The 23,654-nt window shown below is 35.3% G+C and overlaps 1 protein-coding gene and 1 long non-coding RNA gene across 2 annotated transcripts; both read left to right on the plus strand.

Annotated features, from left to right (window-relative positions):
- Window positions 1-4,572: 4,572 nt before the first annotated feature.
- LOC133858612 (uncharacterized) lies at window positions 4,573-5,376 on the plus strand. The gene is made up of 2 exons (XR_009898537.1): window positions 4,573-4,740; window positions 4,983-5,376. It is a non-coding gene; the product is annotated as an uncharacterized LOC133858612 (long non-coding RNA).
- Window positions 5,377-17,890: 12,514 nt separating this feature from the next.
- LOC133858554 (uncharacterized) lies at window positions 17,891-19,316 on the plus strand. Its single transcript, XM_062294033.1, has one exon. It carries the CDS (start codon window positions 18,509-18,511, stop codon window positions 18,914-18,916), a length of 408 nt encoding a protein of 135 aa, XP_062150017.1. The 5' UTR covers window positions 17,891-18,508; the 3' UTR covers window positions 18,917-19,316.
- The last annotated feature ends 4,338 nt before the right edge of the window (window positions 19,317-23,654 follow it).

Here is a 23,654-nt window from a genome sequence, read left to right on the forward strand (position 1 = left end):
AACCATTACATAGATTCAGAATAATACAAGTACCCATTACAGTTACCCTAGAACTCAGATCATACCGACAGTTACTACAAACAAACCTAGCCAACAGAAAGGTGCATCTGCGTTAACATATGAACATTTACTTCAACTATGGAGTCGGTCACAAACAATCTGTGCTAAAAAGCAATGACCAAGCTAAATTTAACACAAAGCAAAACCTTCAAATACAAGAAAAACACTCAAACACAGAAGCTACCGTCGAAAGAAAACACTATCGAAGACGGCGCGTGTGCCATTGGAAGATCCCTTGCAACAGCCGAACACCAGAAACCCCTGGCACGACCAGACACAACAAAAGAGACGGAGTGTGGCCATCACGCATGGCCCAAGGTGTAAAAAACATCCTAGCGCGTGAAGACCACACGCCGATCACCGATGAGCTTTCCAGTTGTAGTAAGCGGTGGCTGAACTAGAGGACGGCGGCGAGCAAGGCTGGGGGGCGCATGTCGACTAGAGGGTAGTGAAATAGCGCAGATCTGGCATCAAAGATTGAAAAAAACTGAAGCACGGCCAAGCCCTTCAGCTAGCAACACGAGCGGTGGACTCTCCCCCTCTGGAACCTCTCTGGAGTGTTTTCCTGCCAAAACCAAAAAAAAACTAAAAATCCACACAAACCTCCATAGTCTAAAAGGATTAGGAAGACTAAAACCCCCCACCGAAACAAGCCAGAGAGGAACAAAAACCCCTCTAGCCCTAAAAGGGCTAAGAGAGGAAGTAAAAACTGGGAGGAGGGAGGCTTGGAACCCTCCCCCGGCAAACTACGACACGGTTTAGGAGAGGGGTTTTTGGAGAAAAGGAGAAGAGAGAGAGTTCTTTTTTCTTTTTACATTGTATCTTCTCTTGGGGAAGAATAAAGAAATTTCAGAAAAAAAATATTTAATTAAATAGTAAAAATAGATAGATAAAATAAAAGGCTAGCTATAAGTGTTTTGAAAAAAAGAAAAGAAAAAAAAAAAGAGTAATTAAAATAGAAAAGGATTTTTTTTGTTTTAGTTAAAATAAAAAATAAATTTGTTGAACGAGATGTAAACACTTTAACTACGAGTCCTTAATTAAATAATCTACACCATTGGATTCATTCTTTTCTTCATGGACAACTTACCTAGAAAGAAATCATATAAATAGGTTTTAGATATTATTTTTTTGGATAATGTTAAAACTACATTTTTATTTCACAATTATTTACAATATTAACGTGACAGTCCTAAACAACCATCTAATTATCCTTGTTAAAAAAAAGAAAAGAATTCGTTAAAACTATCACATTAACATTATAAGATAAAAATGTAGTATGTAGTATTACTATTTGATTATGAAAGGCGGAAGAGTATTGTTAAGAGTATTACCAGTTTTTCTAAAATATATATATATATTTTTTTTAAAAAAAAAAACACTTATAAAGGATGTGACAATGCATGTGAAAATTCTGCATTAACTCTTTTGTTTCTTTGGAATTTATGTTGCACCATACATGGATGCCGTAATTTTTGTATTCCTATTATAGTTATTTTTAGGGTTAAATATATTTTAGCCCCACAAACTACCACCATTTTTTCAGATGGCCCCCAAAACTACCAATGCTCAGATTCTGGCCCCCTAAACTACCACTCTCTGATTTTTTAGCCTCATCTGTCTATTTATGCCATCAATTCTAACAGAAATTGGTAAAAAATTCAAAAGTACCTCTCCCTTAACCGTGAGAATTTCAAAGTGTAAGAGAGTATTTTCAGGTTTCTGTTTAGAATTGACGGCATAAATGGACGGATGAGGCCAAAAAATCAGAAAGTGGTAGTTTAGGGGGCCAGAATCTAAGCATTGGTAGTTTGAGGAACCATTTGGAGAAAGAGTTGTAGTTTGGGGAGTTAAAATGTATTTAACCCTTATTTTTATTATATTTTGAACCATCTACGTATAAGAGTGACATGTACGATATATGTCATTTAAACATGTGAGAAACAAATGTTAGTTTGTAGGAAATTTCATACAATCCACATATAATAGTGACATGTGTCATTTAAACATGTGAGAATCAAATGTTTTTTTATTAATGCTATTAAAAACAACATATGCTTCTCACTTGCCAATGGACACATATCAATCTTATATGTGGGTTGTATGAAATTTTCAACTAACGGTTTGTTGAAAATTTCTGTGCAAAAATATTTGTTTAGAATTTCAATTTCAATTATTTCATTATCTCATATATAGGCTATACCATTAAATCCTATAAGTATAGCGTGAAAGTAGTTTGGTCGTTCCTCGGCCCAGAACACTGACAAGGCCTGGTGCCTAGACATCAACCTGATCAATGGGCCAACACTCCAAACTCAAACCCTGTTCAAATTTGGGCCGGCCACCGAGACAGATAACTTTCGGACAACAAAACTTCTTACATTTTTATTTTAAAAACGTCTTTAGATATATATATATATATCCTTTTTTTTTATTATTTTTTTTTAGTCTTCAACTGAAATTCTTAACAATCGAGTAGCATGACCAGCTTTTGAATATTTTTGTTTTTCCAACATTTTTTATGATAATCAACTACTTGGAATATCGATCACCATTAGTCTAGTCTCAATGGGTCCACTTCTCCCCAGTCCGGGGCTAGAAATTTTTTTCCGAGTACTGACTACTGGCACTGATGCAGACTGCTTACCTAACCAAGATATGCAAATTACAATAATATTTTGACTAGCAAAAAAATACAACAATATTTTTGTATATTTCCAACGTGTGAGAAGGCAGTTGAGGGGGGGACAACTGACGTCGATCTATCTGTAACAAAACTACACATAGAGCGACAATTACGCTAACAGGTCTTATCAGCTTTACCTTGATTAGGATGGATAACAAACAAAAATTGTGAATTACCCTGTCAAGCGTCAGGGATCCGATTGCTCGGAGAGGTTCGAATCGGATCGAGGGACCGTTGAATTGGAGAGTATCCAATTAATTATAAGGAACGGGTATTTTTGTCATTTCAAAAATACCCGTTCCTTATAATTAACTGAATACTCTCTCGTTCGGTTAAATTAGAGAGCATCTTAATACTTTTGTTCGATTGTCCACCTCAGCATGTTCTCTCCACGTACATGCTGGATTCTTTTTTCTTTTTTTCTTTTATTATTATTATTATTGTTGTTGTTTATTTATTTTTATTTTGTCTTAAAGTTCCTGTAGGAGTATTAGTATCCAGTTAGTTGTAGTAGGGGCATTTTTGTCCCATAATATGTGAAAAGATAAAAATAACCCTACACTTATAACTAACCGGATGTTTTTTCAGTTCAATCTGTTTCTCCTGTAGGGGACCTTATTACTGTTTGTTCAGTAGTTATTGGTCTCTTTTAGCTCCATTAAAAGCTGATCAGAAATTAAAAAAAGGAAAAAAAATTGAGTACCTTTAATAGCACTCACAATTACGTCACATCTCTGGCCTCTCCAAAAAAAAATTTCAAAACCCTTAAAAAAAAAATTATTTTTTAAGAATTAATCAAATGTTAGTTCCAGTAAAAATGAAATTCAATCCAAAAAAAAAATAAAAATATTTATCCCACTAATAAAAACTAAATTACGTAGTAGGATAAAAGGATGAATTTGTAGCAGATCATTTGCTAGTTATATTAAAAAAAAATATTTAAGGATTTCAGTACAAAAATGATAATGAATGAATTTTATTTTATGAAATACCGTTTTTTAATACACTTCAAAAGAGATACAAAGTTTTTTTTTAAAATTTTATTATTATTATTATTTATATATCTATAATAAACTGGAACACTTTTATATTCGTAAGAAAATTTATTTTTAAAGATAATTTTATATACATGTAATTTTTGTATACAATATTTATTACTTATATAGAGTTTAAAACTTAGGGTAATGCTACGGAGTAGCATTATATGCGCACACTATGCGCATTTTCAGTGGTTAACCCAACTCGGGTTAACCACCTTTTATTAAAAAAATAAAAAAATAAAAAAAATAAAATAAAGAAAGAAACAACTATGCGCATTTGCTTTTGCTGTAATTATTCGGACGCTTGTTGTCGGTGGCTTCTCCATTTGAGAGAAGCTCCCGATTCTCTTTTCTCCTGTTTTGAGAGGGGTTGTGCGGTTGTGTCTTGCTGGAGAGGGAAGCTTCCTGTTTTTGTTCCCCTCGGTTTCTTGTTCCGGTGGAGGTGGTTATTTCATCTAGCTTGTGAGATATGATGAGTTGATGTTTCATCTAGTCTTTGGGCTATGGTGAGTTGTTTTTGTTTTTTCTTTGGCTCAGGCAGTTGGTTCTACGCGTCTGGTATGGTTGGGAGAGTGGCTGGATTTGTGTCGTCGGAGGAGTGTTGGTTTGGCCCGTTTATTATTGTTTTTTTGCAGATGTTTGATGCCAGATCTACGCTTGCTCGATGCTTTCCGCTTGACACGCGCCTTTTGGCCGGAATGTCCGTCGCTGTCCGCTCCTGCTGCCGGTCGCACAGGTCACGCCGGTTGCCGGAGCTCGGAGCGTGGCCTGCACGCGCTAGAGGGGTTTCTGCCGTTCGGCGCGCGTGACGGCCACGTTTCGCCATTTTCTGGTCTTGCACGGTGGGGAGGGGGCTTCCGGGGGTGTCTCTTCGGCTGGGTGGTACCGGGCCGGTGCGTGTTTTCACGCGCCGCCGGTATTGGCGAAATCCGCCTTCCTTCTGCCGGCTCTGGGGTGTAGCCTCTGTTTGTGGCTGGTTTTGTTTTTTTTTTTTTTGGGTTCACTGATCTGGGTTTTGCTTAGATTTGTTGGTTTTGGTGCTTGATTTTGGTTGTGTATTCAATCGGCCTTTTTTTTGGATACCCATAAGATCTATAGCACCCTTTAGCATACCCATTGAAATTTTTGATTAATTTTTGTTTTCTGTACTCTTGAATTTTTATCCCTTTCTGATAAGTTGTTATCATATGCTGCAGATAGGGATTGGACAATTTTTGCTCCAGCAACTCAGTGGTATCAATGGTGTTTCTATCAATTTTTGCTCAAGTTCTTCACTGGCAACGTGCAAGTTCTCCAATGATGTGATTTAAACAAGATCAAGAAGCCAAGAGATATAGTTGGGACAAACAATTTTTTTGATTGGTTTAGTTGCTACCAGTTTCCACATTTTAGAGTAATGCTGATAGCTTGATATTTTTGGTGTAACTGATAGATTTAGTTGTTGTTGATTAGTTTGGTTGTTTGCTGGTTTTGTCCAGTTGGTTGTTGGTTTTTGTTTCGGTTTTGAGCTAGATTGCTCATTAGTTTTGTTGGTTTGAACAATTTTGTACAATTGCTTTGATTTCAATATACAATGTTGCCTTATTTCAAGCTTATGGGCTTTTGGTATTTTTTTTTTTTCACTTTTAGTCTCACTTCCTGTACATGAAGATAAAGAAGACTTGGTGCATTCCTATTTATACTCTGCAGGGATTGGGGAACACATTCTTGGAATCTAATGCTTATCCATGCTTGTCATGTGGTCAATTTAACGTGACAGTAACATTTTCACCAACTTCCATTTGCTAAGCATTCATTTTGGGCAAAAAATTCCCACTTTTGTATACTGATATTCTCCTCAATTCTCTGCTATAAGGAGCAAAAGAAACTCAAATGGTTTTAGTTAGCTCAGAAATTCAACAAATGGAAGATTTAATTGTTGTCTATATTGTATTGCATGGACAATGTTGAAAAATGCCATTGAAACCTAAAATACAAGTACAAGAACTCGATCCAAAGTTGGAACATTTGGCAACTTAATAGATAATATTCTTCCTATCCTATTACAATATTCAACATCCCAACAAAGTACATGGGGATAAACTTGTTCAAGTAGTTGCAACACCTTGAAAATCTACTATTGCAACAACAAAAAGGGACAAGCTACATATTCACTTGTCTATACAACACAAAAAAATTCCAAAACAACAAAATATATTGTAACTTTCATTCCTTCTATTCCACTTGTTCCATCTACCCTTTTAATAGCTCGCGTGGCCATATATCCTGCAAAATTGTGAGCAAGATTTTAGATAATACACCCTACAGTACAATAAATTCTACCCAATATCTCTTCCTGGACTTCTTTGAATTTTGCAATGGTGTAAACTTGCTGAAATTTTTTCTCAAAAGAATAGAAGGTTAAGCATGGAAGTGTAGAATTAAAAGAATTGAAATCACTTACAATTTCATTTTCATCTGTAACAACAAAAAAAAAAAACATTGTTGAGCCACCGTGAATAATAAAATTTAGCAAAACAACATTCAACAAATGTTGTACTAATGAGAGAGGAAGAGCCTAACAAACCATTTTGAGGAACAACTTGGGGACGCGGATCATCATCAACCGTAATATGTGGAAGCAAATTATCATCATCGTACTCATTCTCCAAGTCCATCTAAGAGTTATTACAAGAAAAATTTAAAATTAGATGCTAACCTAAACAAAACCACAAGATGAAACAAAAGTGTATTATGCACAACCAAAATATGGTGAACAAAAGCAGCATTAGGAATGCAAAGCAACTGACTGAATAATAAACAATAAATCCAAGGCAAAATTAGAATACTTTAATCAACCCAAATGAAAAATAAAAAATCATGATAAACAATAAATCCAAGGTAAAATGGCTGATTAGATACACAATTAGAATAAACAAAATCCAATTCTAGAAATTCAGTAGATGGAAAACAAATACAAAATATAGCCCAACAAATATGGTTTCAATTTTTTTACTTCTGACTAAAGAAAAAATAATGCTACTACGGAACCCACACAATGGATTTAGAGAGTACCAAAAAATTAATAATAATTATCCAAAACCGTAGATCACAAAACGCACCAGTCCTCTTAATTTCGTACTACAAAATATCAATTTAACAAGAAGCAAGGAACAAAAATAAAGGCATTCCAAAACAAATAGATCTATGGAGTAGCATTCTCTCTGTAAAAAAAAAGAACCAGAAAGAAAAATAGATCTAAGTAATCAGAGGCTCTTACAGCAACATATAGCAGAAAGAAAAAAGGATAAAAAAAAAAACAAATATAAGAAACCAGAGGCTCTTACAGGGGAAAAATAGCAGGAAAAAAAAAACAGATCTAAAAGACAAACAAGGAGATTTACCAGATGGTGGGCGTTGGGTGGGCGTCGGCACTGCTTCGTGGTGGCCGGAGCTGAACAGTGGTGGTGGGAGAAAGTGGAGGGAAAAAAATTTGGGGGAAAAAAAATTTGGGGGGAGAGTGAAAGAGGGAAAATGAAAACAGTAATGCAGTGGGCGTCGTCTTTTGTTTATTTTTTATTTTATTTTATTTATTTTTTTATTTTTTTAATAAAAGGTGGTTAACCCGAACCACTGAAAATGCGCATAGTGTGCGCATATAATGCTACTCCGTAGCATTACCCTAAAACTTATCTGTTGTTGGCTCCGCCCTCTTTGGAGGGAAAAAAGAAAAAGAAAAAGTAGCATTACTCCCGTGAATAAAAGACCTGAAATATGTTGTTGCTAAGGACAACGTGCACTCAGTTATTATGTACCTGCTGCAGATCCAAGACCTTCAATAAAAAATCTAAGAAAGGGTGTGTAGTGTGTACGATATGTAGGGCAGGGAACCAAAAGAAGTCCGAGAAGTTCTCCACCTAAATCATTTTTCATCATCTTAAAAGACAAATAAAATGCAGCAGGCTTCTGAAATGACCTCTTGTGAACTTAGATGCATCGTACACGTACGTACGTGAATACAATATCAATTATATTAGTCAAAATCATGGTAAAGTGGTAAACTTGATTTTAGGGTCGGTAAAACGGGTATTCGACATGATCTGTTAAAACTCGCGATCTGTTTAACGGTCTAGATCCAAACACGATCCGTTTATATTAATGGGTCGGAGTTCCAGACACGACACAAACACTATAATTTTATGAGTCACCCGACACGACTCGTGAAACCTGTTTAACATAATAGGTCGAATCGGGTCAACACGACCCGTTTGACCCTGGTATCAAGGAACCGTGTCGGAGCCTCATCCATCTTCTCCTTAACGTAGAGCATGTAACATTTGTACATTACCCATTGCCCCAAATTTTATGTGACATGGTCTCTCGTTCATTAGAGACTTCAAGTAAAATTTTCAGATCACGAGGTGTAAATATACAAGAAGAAAAATAAATTATTTCTTAGAAAATCGGGATTCATGCATACATAATCTCTAATACAAAAACTTTATTAGGATTAGATGCCGACCAAGTAAGCAAGCATCATGATTATGATGCTATAAAAAATTAAAAATGGAAATCAACTATTAGTCTATTAACATACCGGCGGACCCGATGGTACCCAATGCAACATAGGCAGAAGAGAGAGAGAGAGAGAGAGCGGCAGAGAGAAAATGAGAGCCGGAGAGCAGAGATGTCGGCAGTCGGCCGAGCGGAGAGCAGAGACTAGCTTGAGAGACTGAGAGAGAGAGAGAGAGAGAGAGAGATAGCGTCGAGCGGGTCTAGTTTCCGATTGGGCCTCGTGGGAGGAAGAAGATGGGGCGGCGATGCGGAGCTGAAGAAGAAGAAAATGGAAGAAGAAGAGAAGGGCGGCGGCGAGGCTGAAGGAAAAACCAAAAAAAGAAAGAAGTTAAGACTTAGGGTTTTTTGTTTTCACTTTTTCCGGTTTTGTGTTTTTTTGATTTTGGCTAAACAGTCTAAACAGTAAACAGATCATTCCCGAAGGCCGAATCCCAATTTCCCATTCCCCCTTCTTTTTTCCTTTTTTTTTTTTCTAAAAAAAAAAAAAAAAAAAAGGAAAAAAGAAAAAAAAGGAGGAGTTAATTGTGTCTGGGTGACCCGCGACCCGACACGCTAAACCAAGATAAACGAATCGATCCATTTATGACGTAAACCCATTTAAGGTAAACCCAAACTCGTTAATTTCGTGTCGAATTGTCGGGTTTTGTCAAAATTGTCAGCCCTACGTGATTTTCCTTCAAAAAAAACTTTATCTTGAGGAGAAAAAAATAAAATATAAAGTATTCACAAACTTCAAAAATAGCACCCAGGTCAGTATTATATGTAGAATATTTATCATGTTAAGCTATTTTTTGTCTTAAGCTTTGATTTTTTTTTTTTTTTCTTTTAAAGGTTTGTCATCAATTCATTTTCTTATTTGATCTATCTTTCCTTGTTTACTATACCCTAATTTCTCTATAAATACTATACAATGTATGTAATAATGTTAGGTTTTTAATGTTAATTAGAATATTCGATATTCAAAACAATGGTAATAAGTCTTTATGAATTAGGGTTTAGGCTGGCTTCAAAATGGTGTCCCTATGTGAAGAGCACATAGCGATCTTCAACAACTCCATTAGCAACGCGTCCGGACAAGCTCAACAATTAAAGACTTATAAACTACCCGAGACTCCGAGAGTCTTGTCTGGTTGGCATCTTGACGAGATCATTTACACGTACAAGCTCCACATCGAGAGCTTCGCATTCTTCTGCGAGCACAGGCCAGGAAGTTGAAATACAACCTGGGGAGTCTCCATGTGAAAGCCATTTCTTAAAGACGCTTAATTCCAACGCCATTGTCTGGATTGTGACATTAATAATTGTCCGAATTTAGACGATAATTTTTAACCCATGCACAATTGTTGATTTATATGCCAATAAATTAAAAAAAAAAAAAATTAATAATGGAATTTAGTTTACATGCTTTCTGGTTGTTTCTGCTAGGTTTCTGCACGTGGGTATCCGAATCCGCTATCACAAAATGCGGATATCACTATTAAATATTCGTATCCACGTTCGCACCACTTTTTTACTATATATATCCGCACGGTTATTATGGTTCTTATCTTTTATCTGCAAGTAGGTACTGAACCTATTTTAAACGTTTTTAAAAATAATTTTGACTGATTTTTAGTCTTTGAGCTTGTTTTGAAAATATAATTTGACACTAAAAATATGTAGAACCGATAAAAAAGTGGATGATGGATATGATCGACCTCAAAATATTCTTGATAATTAATGCTCACAAGAAACATCCTTATGTTTAATTATTCATGATTTAATAAGCATAACAATCAAGCTAGCAAACATAAAAAAACATAAATTATAAATCCAACATAAAAAATAAATAATAATATTACAAATTCATAAGTGGAATATATATAAGAATATATATTATATATAAAAGGTATGTGGATGCAATTATTCTTCGCATTCGCATATCTTAAAACCGCTATATTATCTACATGTGCGGTTATCAGTTAGCAAATAATGGATATGTACGAATAATGAATGCGGATGCGAACGATTAATATCTGCTCCCATTTACATTTCTACCCTCTACGGCATAAAGGAGTTGAAATAAAAGTTGGAACCCGAGTCTCCATTTGAAAGCCACTTTGAATTAATACTATATATATATATATATATATATATATATATATATATATATATATATATATATATATGTCCCATAGACTATAGTTTATTATACCACCACGTACCTTAATCCACGATCTTCGAACAATGGTCTGATCAGGTGAGGTTCTCCAAGATATGACCATCATTTACGAGTTCCAAACCATATAAGATGGCTACTCCTAGGACGACGATTAGATTCTTGATTTGTCATTTATACTTATTATATAGGTTTCATTTGGTTTGTAGAATGAGTATTACATTAAAAAAAGGAATAATTATTCCCAATAATAAAAGAGATTGAAATAGAATAATGGACAGATATAATACTCTGTCCAATAATAATGGATAGATTGAAATAGCACATACAAATCGATTTGTAAGAAATTTCCTACAACCCACATATAAGATTGATATGTGTTCATTGGCATATAAAAAGTACATATTATTTAAATAGCATGTGTTTTTCACAAGCTTTTTTAATAGCATTAATAAAAAAAAAAGAAGGTAATTCTCACATGTTTAAAGGACACATGTCATTTTTATATGTGAATTATAGGAAATTTTTGTTCTAGAATAATTATTCATAATATTTAGTTTGGTAACAACGCATACACTTTAATTGGAATCCAATCAAAATTACTAAAGAAACTCCACATTATATATATAACTTAAATTATAACAAAATAAAAACAAAAAACAATTTTTTTTTTTGAAAAATGGCACCCCCAATTGCTCTGACCACCCCCGGAACGCCTCAGGGGTCCACCACGAGGTGTTCCGGCGCCCTATGTGGCTAGCCAACCACCCATTGGGTTTCGTTTTTTTTTATTTTTTGGAAAAAGGAAAAATTGAAAGAAAATAAAAAAATAAGAGTAGTTTATTTTTTGAAAATTATAGTCCATTCCCATTAAAATAGTTATTTCTCACATTTTTTTAGAGGAATCAGTATTCCTTTTCGTAAGAGAATATATAGTTATTCCAATGGGAATAACTATTATAAAGAATATACTTTTATCAAACAAAAGAATGACTATTCCTATAGAATAATCATTCCATTTTAAGAGTCTATTTTGCGAATCAAACGAGACCTAAGATATTTATTGCAAATCGATCACTATAACCACGTGAACTAATTTTATATTTTTTTTCCTACAGTTTTGCTTTAAATATATCATTTCCCAAATGAAATTGTATGAGATAAAGAAAAAAGAAGAATGGGAATTATTTAGGTGAAAGGGTACAAATTAAATTATCTCTAAAATCATGCTGAAATCTTGGTTCGTGACCACCTAAGTTACCAAAACAATGCTAAGGGTACAAAATTACCTAATTAAGTTGCCAAAACCATTCTAAAATCTTAGATTCGTGGCACTGACAGTGCCTACACATTCCAACATCAAATTAGACAAAGGCTTTCACTTCATACCAAAATTGGTGGGGGAATTCAATACTCTTTTAATTTCCCCCCCATCCCCTAATGAGGCTTAATTGGAAGGTTAATTAATTGTGGCAGGGGCGGAATTACTAAAAAGCTTAAGATTTTAGAAGTCTGATCTAAATATAATTATTTCCCATTTTTTTCTTTTAAAATACTCTTATTATAATTCTTTTAAATCAAATTTCTACCCCCTATTTTTATTTCTTAAATTTTGCCCCTCGATCACATCTAAAATATTAGTTATGCCCTTGGTGTTTCCAATTAATAAGCATGAAAACGATAATACAATTTTAGCTCAAGGTTGTACTAGCTTTTTTTATTTTTTATTTTTTTAGGGAAAGTCAAACTTTCATTAAACATTCAGAAAATGTACAAATCACCACCAACTGGTGTACACAGAACAACACTATTAAGATGTGTACCCAAACTAAGCAAAGCTCAAACCAATACAACAACAAACAAGAAAACCACCCAAAACAAAGTTACAACCAGAAGAAGAACGCCTCTCAGAAGACACTCCTACCAACATCAACCACCAAAAGCCACTGGACGCCACCGAACCACGACAAAAGAAACGGAGCGTGGCCCTCATGTGTGTCTCAGAATGACAATAAAACTTGGCACGTGAGGGCTACGCGCCGAACATTAACCATCTTTCCAGCCATAGAAAACAGCAGCAAGATCAGAAGACCTTGGCGACATAAGTTGAGAGGCGCGTGTCGATCAGAGGACAGCAAATAACACAGATCTGGCCTCGCGACATGCTTAAAACGTTGAGGAACGGCCAACGTTGCCACCGATGACACTAGTAGAGCACCACTCCTCCTCCGACACCTCACTAGGTGTTTTCCTGCCGTAAAACAAAGAAAAAACAAACAAAACAAAACCTTCATAGTCCAAAAGGACTAGAAGGGGCACTACCACCACCGGATCTAAATCGGGGGGACAGAAACCACCATACAATCATAATAGTTGGGGGGGACTTCTAGCCTTCTCTGAAACCCCCTTAGCCCAACAAGGCTAAGAGGAAGAAAACAGAAACCGGGAGGGAGGCATGAAGCCTCCCCCCCGGCAAGAAAGGCCAAAGATGAAGAGAGACTTTTCTTAGAGAGAGAGAGAGAGAGTGTGAGAGGAGAAAGAAAGAAAGTTATCAAAAAATGTTAATAAGGTTGTACTAGTTAAACATATATAATTGGAGAGCAATATTATATATCATATTTTTTTAGCATTACTCGATAAACATGTAACTTCTAATATTATTCATACTTTGAATACTTTGCCTTCGAATTTTCTATATCTTAAACGGGTTGGGCGCCATTTTTTTTTCCTCTTTCACTCATAGATTGGTAAAAAAACACCTGTCATTCTTTCAACTCTTGTACGTTCATCATTTGTTCGACTCTTTTTTAAATCCATCATTAATTTTCTCGATGAAAATTGAAGGTGGGAAAAGAATTGGGTGGGATTTATGAAAAGAATTGAGCTGATGTTGCGAAGATAGGAATCTCCAAAGCTTATTCCCACTAACAATGAATAGCACAATTGCTAAAATTGGGCGTATCACATTTCGTATTGAAAGATTCGTATCGAATCGATTGTAAAAGGTTTTGATTTGTTTTGAACACATCAAAAAGACTTTTTGGATCACACGATGTACAAGAAAGTATTAATTATATATATATGGAATCGTTTTGAACTAGAAAATGGGTACATCCCCTATATATGAACTATGAAACACGACTTTTTATTTTTGGTTTGTAATTGTTAAATTTTATTAGATGGGTTCTTTAAGTTTTCTAACAATTTTAATTTAGTCCCTAATTAGGTTTTCAATTTGGACAAGTAAGCTCATTAGGTTGTACGTACGTTTCAAATCGATCATCTCATTAACATGTCGTTCAAATAATTAGTGGCCCATTTATCATATGAAGAGTTTACCGCGTCACACCCGTCATTCAAATAACTAATGTCCCATTTATGACGTGAACAGTTTACCACGCATCAACACGATGCCATGTGGTTCAGACTCCTACATATATAATACTGCACCAAAAATAATTGAGGAGCTGTTGGTGGCTGAATCATACCTTGAGGCTAGTGAGACCGCCCTCAACTCCCACTTTTTTACTTAATTTTTTTGGAAAAATCACACATACATATCCTCTTCAAATTATACCTCATTTCCAATGCCCTCAAACTATCACTTTCGTCAATATACTTCTTAAACTATGAAAATTTGTCAATATCTCTCGTAATGACAAAAATGACAATTTTTTTTTTTTTTTTTTTTTTAATTTTTTAAAAGAAATTGATAACTTCACTTAAGAGTACTGAACTATCGGCCTATTTGACTTAAGGATACTGAACTTCAAAACGTGTCAAACTAAGGTATCCAATTTTTAAAACGTCTCAATTACAAGTACTTTGTTAGGATTTACCGTTAAATCCTGCCAAAATTTCTAAAATATCCTTATATTTATTCTTTTAAAAAAAAATTATAAAATTTTTCAAAGATTCAGACGTGTGTATTTTTACAAATTTCGTTAAATTCTGACCAATACCTAACTCCTAACATTTTTTTTTTCTCTAAAAAAAATAGGGGTATTTTGAAAATTTTGACAAAATTTAACGGCAAATCGATCCTAACGGAGTACTTGTAATTGAGACATTTGAAAAATTGGATACCCTAATTTGAGACGTTTTAAAGTTCAGTACCCTTAAGTCAAATAGGCCGATATTCGGTACCCTTAAAGTGAAGTTTTTTTAAAAAAACTGTAATTATTTGGGTATCCATACTCCACAGGGGGTGATCCATGTAAGAGAATACGTGGACAATAGCCTCGGACAAACTCTTCGCAGCCATTGCAATGGGAATAGATGCTAGGAAAGAGGCCACATGATCTGATAACTGCGGCTTATTCTTTTGACTTTGCTGTACGTAGCCCCCCATTGGAGTAGGATCGGAATAGGCATTTAGGCATTGCTAATATATATTGATGCCACGACTCAAGGAGCAGCAGCAGCAGCTGATTAATTGAATCTATGCTATCTGAAATCTCAATGGGCATTGCTTGTGGGGTTTTCATTTCATCTATGTCGCCATCACCCATCTTATCGCAAAAAGGCTTCAAACCGCAGTCTCAATGTTATTTTGACTCTCCAGTCCCTTCTTCAGGTTTCTTGCTCTGCTACCTTCTACCAAATTGTAGATATAAATATATTTTTATTATTTAACTTATTTAGTTAGATTTCTCAAGCTGAAGTAATTAAGATTTAAGAGTTCATTATATCCCAAGTTTATAATAAATTTCTTTTGTACGTATATGTATTTCAATTCTGCAAAGTGTTCATATATCTTACACCCATAAGAAAATGTTTGCATACCGTACCATATGATGTACGGTATATAATACAATATAAACATACGAAGGTATTTTTTTTTATATTTTTGATGAGCAAGTTATCTATGTCTACATTATTTTTGGCATCACGTAAGATTAATAATTTTTGATACGATCTGCGAATTTAATAGAAAATTAACAGGTTATGGTTGATGGGTTTGACCTGTTCAAGGAGTCGGATTATAGTTAATCTATATAATTTTATACACATGTCTCAACACGACCCACGAACCCGATATGAAATTAGTGAGTTAGAGTTGGTAAGTTTTACTTGTTTAATTAAATAAGTCAGATTAAAATTGATCCATACAATCTTATAATATATCTCGACATAATCCAAACTCAACATGAAAACATAAATCGCCACCCATGTAAAATAAAAGCAAGCCCATGTAATGGTGGAGAAATTAGGTACGTTAAATTCTGATAAATGATCCATTGAACATGCATGATTAGGTAGTGCTGAATGATACTTAATTCAGTGAACTTTTTAGATATTATATAGCTCGAGATTTTCCCAGAGAAAATTTTGGTGGAAAAGAAGATTGCCTTATGTTAAGGAAGCACAATTTCCATTTGGGGTGGTTTTGAAGGATTTATGTCATTGAAACAGTTCCAAATCTCACCCGAGTTGGGGGCATAAATGGACCCCTGTCATTTCCCATAACGTCTATTTCGGGCTCCACCTAAAAGATAAGCATTATACTTAACAAAAAAGAAGAAAAGAAAAAAAAAAAAAACATTATTGGGGGTGACTCCAATTTCTTCTACCCAGCCCAAAGCTTCAAAAGGGACTTTGAAATTGAAAGAAACGTGACTCACAAAAAAGAAGGAAATACACTGAAAGAAACGTGACTCACCCGATTCCTACAAGAACAGATGACATTATAATCGCAGATTTTATTTTTTCGTACACAACAAATTTTATGAAGTGAACTTTATTGATACTGGTTGGGAATTAGGCCCCTAAATGCATGCCTAGTTCTTTAATTGATTGCCAGAGAGCCCAACCAGATGAAAGCTCATTCACGATCGGTTCCATCAACCTAGCTCTCTCAATCACGAATGGTAAATTTCGTTTAGCAATTGGAATCAAGCCTTGTTAGTCAAGATAGACCCGGTCAACAAAACCGATCGATGTGAAGACTAATATGTTATTTAATAGGTAAGGGGCACTAACAATGATTTGACAAGACTTAAGCATCACAAAGAAGGTATTTGGATCACACATCTCTGGAATCCCAAAATACGAACATTGGTATTACCCTACAACCAAAAACATGCAAAATTTGACAGCTAAATCACTTAACTCAGACAGGGAATAGTAGGACATGACCATTTATGTACATTCAAGTGACTATATATATGCGAAGAAGAGAATAACGATAAATGATATTTTTCCCAACACTTAAACTTTTTACAATTTTTTAAGTCTTTTTCTCAAACATATCTGACTTAGGCATTGGAGCTATCCCTTGCCAGCCCGCTCTGCCAAGGAACTTTGTCTAATTTCCTTTTTTTTTTTTTTTTTTGCAGACATAGATGCTAAGAATATCCTTGAAAGTGTTCACTCAAACACCCAAAACTGCCACAACAATACTCGTGATACAAATACATGTTTTTGTATCACAAAGTTTGGTCGTATTTGTCTTAAAATATAAAGAAAAAAAAATCATTCAAAATGTGATAAAACCATACTTTACATGTCATAATATTAATTAACAATTTTCTATCGGCTTAGGTTAATTTAATTTTTTTAAGATAAATATTAATTTTAACATAGTCTCAGAACAAAAGTTCTGAGTTCGAATCCTACATTTGTAATTCACCTTCATTTTAATTAATCTCGCTTATTAAGAAGAAGTCTGAGCTCGAATATTAAAATGTTAATTACTATTTAACATGATTTTATAACAGAAACCATAAATTCAAATTCTGACACTATGATTTACCCGATAATTGGTGAAAAAAAAACATTACACACATATGGTACACGACAAGTTTGATTTGTGAAGACATCGTTTATTATATAGTAGAAACGATAAAGAAAATCCTAGAACCACTTGACTAAAAGCTAGTAAAAGAATAGAAAACGAATACAGAATAATGGTACATATTACACTTTCATTTCATCCAATTTAACTTAGTTGATATGGTAGTACCCATCAATACTTCAGTCCAATAAAATAAAAAATATAGTATATAACATTACTCTACCTTATAATAGCCTAGTAAATGAAACTAGCCTATAAAATTGCCTCCTTGACAGAATACAAGTTTACCTAATAAAAAAAGAGCAATGTTACACATTATATTTTCATCACACCTATATTTTATTGTGTTTTGCTAATGTAACAGTGCCCATTTAACTATTGAATTTTGTGTTTTTACACGGAGTTAAACAAATGGGTGATGGGCACATACCATGGAGATATATTATTTAGCATTTTTCCACAGAAATGGTAGTTTCGTCATTTGACGATAATGATGGCATTGCAGATATTTTTCTAAACAGAAGGGGTTCTATTTGAAACAACCTATCCTTTAAATATACGAACCACGCCGCTTGCTCATTCCTCCCCAACCTGTATATATCCCTAGAAATCTCTATCTCTCTCTCTCTCTCTCTCTCTCCCTCCTTCTCTCTCTGTAAGTCATTTCTTCAATCTAATCCCTCACACACACTCCCTCCTTCTCTCACCGGCGCCTGGCTTGGCGGCGTGCTCTTTTCAGGTCACCTCCCTACACCTAGATCTCACCGTCTCCTCTGCCTTCGCCCACTGCTCCTTGGATACGATTTAAACCACCCCCAACCTAACGCACCCCCCTTTTTCTTTTTTTCTCGTTCTTTTTCTTTTGCTTTTTCTCTTTTATTCTATTAAAAATGTTTTTCCATTTTCGTCATTTTGCCTTTATTTCGTCCCTACGATTGTTGACGTATACCATTTAACCCAACCAATAGTTAGTCTTTTTAGCCTCTTTTTTTGTACCTTTTTGTTTTTTTGTTTTTTTTTTTTTCTACTTATCCCCCGTTGAAACTGATTTGACACTTTTACCCAAATTTTATCAAAAATTTTATTTCACGCTTTTAGCCTTGCGAAACCGAAACTTCTTGACGCTTTTACCCCCATTCGAAACCAACTTTAACTTTTTACCCCTGTTGTGAAAGTTGCTTTGGCTGGTGACGTGGCATGATTTAAAGGCTAGGATGAGTTTCCATCCTCGTCGGATTTTGACGCCTGGGGCGTCAAGAAAGCGTAAAGAGAGAGAAGGTTTGTACGCAATAAAATCGTCGGCTGTGCCGGCTTTGGCTCCAGTACCAGCTCCTAAGCCCGGCGAGCCGCTCTCTTCCAACCGGCTGTTAGCCGGGTACATGGCGTACGAATTCTTGACGATGGGTACTCTATTTGGGCAGAAGTTCGACCCGGCTCGAGCCTCGGCCGAGCCCCTGGCGAGCTCCTCTGCCGAGTGGAAGAGGTCGAAGCCGGAAGCCGAGCCGGGCGTCAAGAAGGAGCACCAGAGCTACGCTGAGGTGGCGAGCGTACTGAAGACGGACGGGGCCCACATCCCTGGGATTGTCAACCCCACTCAACTCGCTCGGTGGATTCAGATGTGACCCGCCATGGGTGCGGCTACGTGGGTTCGCGGACGTGTCATTCTTTGGTTGGCGCCACGTATCGTCCACGTCAGAGGAAGTTCAGTTCTTTAAGCGCGTCAATGTACGTTACGTCTTCCAACTGGAGGTGGGGGTGAGTCCTGTATCGACACCAAAACCCGGTGAAAGCATTAAGTTTCCGGGAATCTCGGAATGTTGTTATAGTCCGAACTCCGACGTCGTTCTCTCTCTCTCTCTCTCTCTCTCTCTTTCTCTCTATCCTTGTGTGTTAGTTTTGTATCTGTTGCAGGTTAAACTGCAGTGTGTAACTTTGGAGGAAAACCATGAGATCGAAATCCTTTAATGCTTTCTTGTTCATCGTAGCTTATATGCATGTCCTTTTGTTTTGTTTTGTTTCTTAGTTTATCCCTCAGTGCATGTATCATATGTATGTATGTATGTATGTATGAATTTGTTTTTGGCTTGTTAACTACATCCATGCATGAACGCATCAGCTTTCTTATCGTGAAAGCTAGCTGACTGTTGAAGAAGCGGCCGGGAGTGGCTTGTGTAATAGAAGCCAATGCTCGCATGGGCTTTGCATGTATGTTTGTATGTGTATATATATGATGTGTAGGTGTGCATGTGAGAATGATGATGAAGGTAGTTGAACCTGATTGGTGGTGTTGTCTCCTGGGCTGCCAAGTGGGAATGTTCCCCAGTACTTGTCGAGGTTCGAATATCTTAACGATATCTTAACGAACCTGGTATTTGGGTACAATGGCGGAGCCGAAGGGGGCTTGGGCATCACTCCAAGCTCGACCCTTAAAGTCATAAATATAAGATTATATGGTTCAATTTTCTCAAGTTTAATACCATGCATTAAAATAGGTTGGTGACACGACCCAACCCATATAACCGGTTTAATTAACAAAATTTCTAATAATTGTCGGCTCTCAAAACTAAGAGTGATAATTTGTGTTCACGTATCGAGTTTGAATCATGTCAAAAAATGTGTATAATCAATTGAACCCAACCCGGCCATTTAATTAAAATGAGTCAATTTCCTCTACCCTAATACATCCCATAATTTAAATAAGCAGATGATATAACTGACCCCTTTTTATACAAACAAGTTAAATTAATTGGCTAGAAGTTTTGAAGTTTACCTCCTTATTATCTATTAGTGCTATATAAAAATTATAAGCCTCGATCTATTAGTGCTCCTGCAATGCATTTATTTATTTATTTTTTCAATGAGTTTATAATTTTTGATTTTTTAAATTTTGTATTCTTATTTCTTTCAAAGTAAGGAAAAAGAAAAATTGAAGAGGGAAAAAGAATATTCTCTTCATATTTTATTATGTGATCATTAGGGTGTGTTTATTTTAATTGCTATTAGTTTTCACTAATTGATACAATGCGTTTAAAAATATAAGATAATAAGGCGGTTAATGCATGCCTATATTAATACTATTGATCTTTCTTCTTTGTTAGTTAAAAAATTAGGTTCGTATTGTCAAATTTTGACAAAGTGATCGATCATGAGAAAGTAATTATAATTTGAAGATAAAGGCTTAACGAACGAGTTCATCTTTGAACTTGATCTGACCTGGCTGGCCTTCAAGTAAGACATCCTACAGCTAGTTCCGCCTACTTTGGCGAGAGAAATCTCGTATGCTCAGGATTTTTATATTGTTATTACTTTTGGATATCAAGAGGACCCAACAAATTAGGCTGCAACCCAAGTGACAAAAGTACATGCATGCATATATATATATATATACATTCAGTGGCGGAGCCGGATCGATGGTCATTAGGGCTCTGCAAATTAAATATCAAGAAGAAGAACTAAAGGGCAACTTTTGTAGAAACCATTATTAATTAGACCTTTAATCAAATTTTCTTTTTTCAATTTTTTTTATTTTTTATTTTTTTTATTTTTTTTATTTTTATTTTTAAGAAAAACATAATCAAAAGGGATAAACTAGCTAGTTTATGGTGCAACGTACAGTTTATCTTATATTTTTAGGAATTGAAGGGCAATATTGCTCAACTTAATTGGAAGGAACAGATGCAATTGAAGAAAATTAACTATGTCTATCAGAAAAAAACTAATTAAAAAAGAAAAAGAAAAAAAGAAAGCAATTTGGGAGAGAAGTTATAGGAGTAGAGAGTATTCTTGTTCCCTAAGAAGAGGTTGTGGATGGCGTAAATTAAACCACATGATGGTTGTTCTCTGTATATGTTTAACGCACAACACAAGAAAGGGCACCCTTGGAATTTTAAGAGAAGTACTGGCGGATGGCATTATATGAGGACCTTCTACGCAGCTCTCGTGGGGTACCTTTCTTCCGGTGCGGAGATAGTTAGCAAGACTTCTCTTCCAAGCTAACTCCGATCCATCTCTTTTCTAGGAATTGAAGGGCAATATTGCTCAACTTAATTAACGGGACGTTTTTGCTAATTTTTGCAAAAACTCTTGTCCAAACAAATAATTCCCATGACTTTTCTTGTCAAAATGGCTTTATAATATATATATATATCCCTATGCATCTTAATTAGAAAACAAAATATATATATATATATCGGAATTTATTTATTTTTTACTTTAGGATCGATGCTAATGGTGACACGATTAGACTAATCACCCAATATCACATCTTAGTTTTCTTCACGAGTTGCTCTTCCCTTGTCTATTTCTCATAGTTATATCCGGCCCCACTTCACAAAATGGGTTACTTTGAAGCTAGTAGAAGTACTACAGTCCTTTTACTGTAAAAGGGTGTGCCAAGTTTCCTTAACACACTAGTTACCGTTGGAGGTATTCAAGCACCCTTAGAGCACTCACATTAGATCGTGTATATTCCAATCTAAAATAGCTAATCAAAACTCACTTTATCTAGTTTAGCTAATGGGTTTTAAAAGGCACACTCCATCCAATTATCTATTCTTAACTCTATACTCTTTTTTTACTCTTATTTTATTCTTTTTATCTATTTTCTACTTTTTGTCATTTTACTTTTTTCACTTTTTGTATGTACAAAACAATAAAATAATGGATAGATTAGTGAATAGTGCAACTCCACATGTAGAGTTGCACTATTCACAAATCTACCAAAACTCTATTTAGATTTAGGATAAATAATCCAATGGAAGGGTGTTTTTGTGAGTTTGTTATCTATTATAGATTTAAAGAGGCTTTTACATGATCCAATGTGAGTACTCTTAGGCCTTAACTGCCAACAAGCTCATAAGGCGCGTTGGCCTATCAATGTACACCAGTGCTAGCAGGCTAGGAAGAAGCATGTCGGCCAGACCTAAGATTAGCTTTGTTTTGGTCGATCTTTTCGTCTATGCCTCTCTTGTTATTGATTTCTAGCGAGTAAGTGCTACTGTAATCACACGCCCAGATAAAAAAGCCACTCCGATCATCCCCCCTACCCTTTTGCTCAGAAAGAACGAGAGGAAAAAAATCAAATTGTGTAATCTGCAGTCCAATAAAAGAATGGGTCCTATATTAAATAAAAGCGGAGCAGCTTCTACTTCTTATATATAATTTGATTTCACGGCAATCATCTCGCTGGAGATGATACATATGCTTAATTTTCTGTGTTTCGGCGCTGTGGTACGTATGAGATTGGTGGTTGGAAGTACAAAGGTAGAGCCATCACTATCATCATCATAAATCAACTTCCACCAGCTTTCTCCTACTCTTCTTAATCATCACCAATCATATAGGTGGACCATTAATTATGATCCTTAATTGTGTTTCTTAATCATTGCACTATTCTGTCTCTCATACTCTAGACAGCCAAAAATTAAAATAAAAACCCTGCCTAGGTAGCATACTTAGACTCATTCATAGCAAGGCATGCTGTGACTTGCTTAGTTGCTTATAAGGTGCAAATGGTATGCTGTGTGTGAGATGGCCGGCTAATATTAAGCATTTGCATACACGTAAGTATTGCGAGATAGTTGTAATCTGAACGATCGTATTTTTGTCGGTCAGGAACTTTGTTTCATCATTATGTGTCCACTGCAGCATTGCCAATGGTACTTGCCAATATTGTGCATAAAGCAAAGTTGATTAAAGATACGGGGCTTGTTTGCCAACGCGTTTTTTGTGTTGTTTCTCAATTTGAATTTGGTTTTTTAGTGTCCGACCTGCGATACCTTAAAATCTCGGTTTGTAACTACCCAATGAAAAACACAGCTTCCTAAATTTTGTTTTTTTTTCCTCTTCCCGAGGCATTAATGTGTACGTACGTTTATTTCTCTTCCACAACAATTTTTTGTTCCATTGTCATCATTATCTAGAAATTTGTGAAAAGCTGAGTGAAAAGACTCGTGCATGTTAAATATACATTAGCAAACATGTATATTTTAATTTACCCTAAAAAGGACAACGAATGCTCAAAAGGCGTTCTCAAGCAAAGCCATATATTCTTCCTTTTGGTTTTTTTTTTTTTTTTTTTTTTTAAGATATTCTGCCTATAGCAAATAATTATAATGGCATTAGATTAGTAGTTTCAAATTATGAACGGTTTTGATGTGAGGGAATGTGTCATTGGAATATATTTAGTACTCCCCAATTGTAGTGTTCCAACCAACCGTTAGATAAGTGTTTGTTTAAAAAAAGTTTTCTAAATAATTTTATGGCCCCTTATTTGTTTATGGGCTACTCAATCCAAAAAGTTGTGCAAGATTACTAGAACGGTTAATGGGCAAATCATAGGGTTCATTTTGTTGACCCATC

This window comes from Alnus glutinosa, chromosome 1 (genome assembly GCF_958979055.1).
Source record: "Alnus glutinosa chromosome 1, dhAlnGlut1.1, whole genome shotgun sequence".
NCBI lineage: Eukaryota > Viridiplantae > Streptophyta > Magnoliopsida > Fagales > Betulaceae > Alnus > Alnus glutinosa.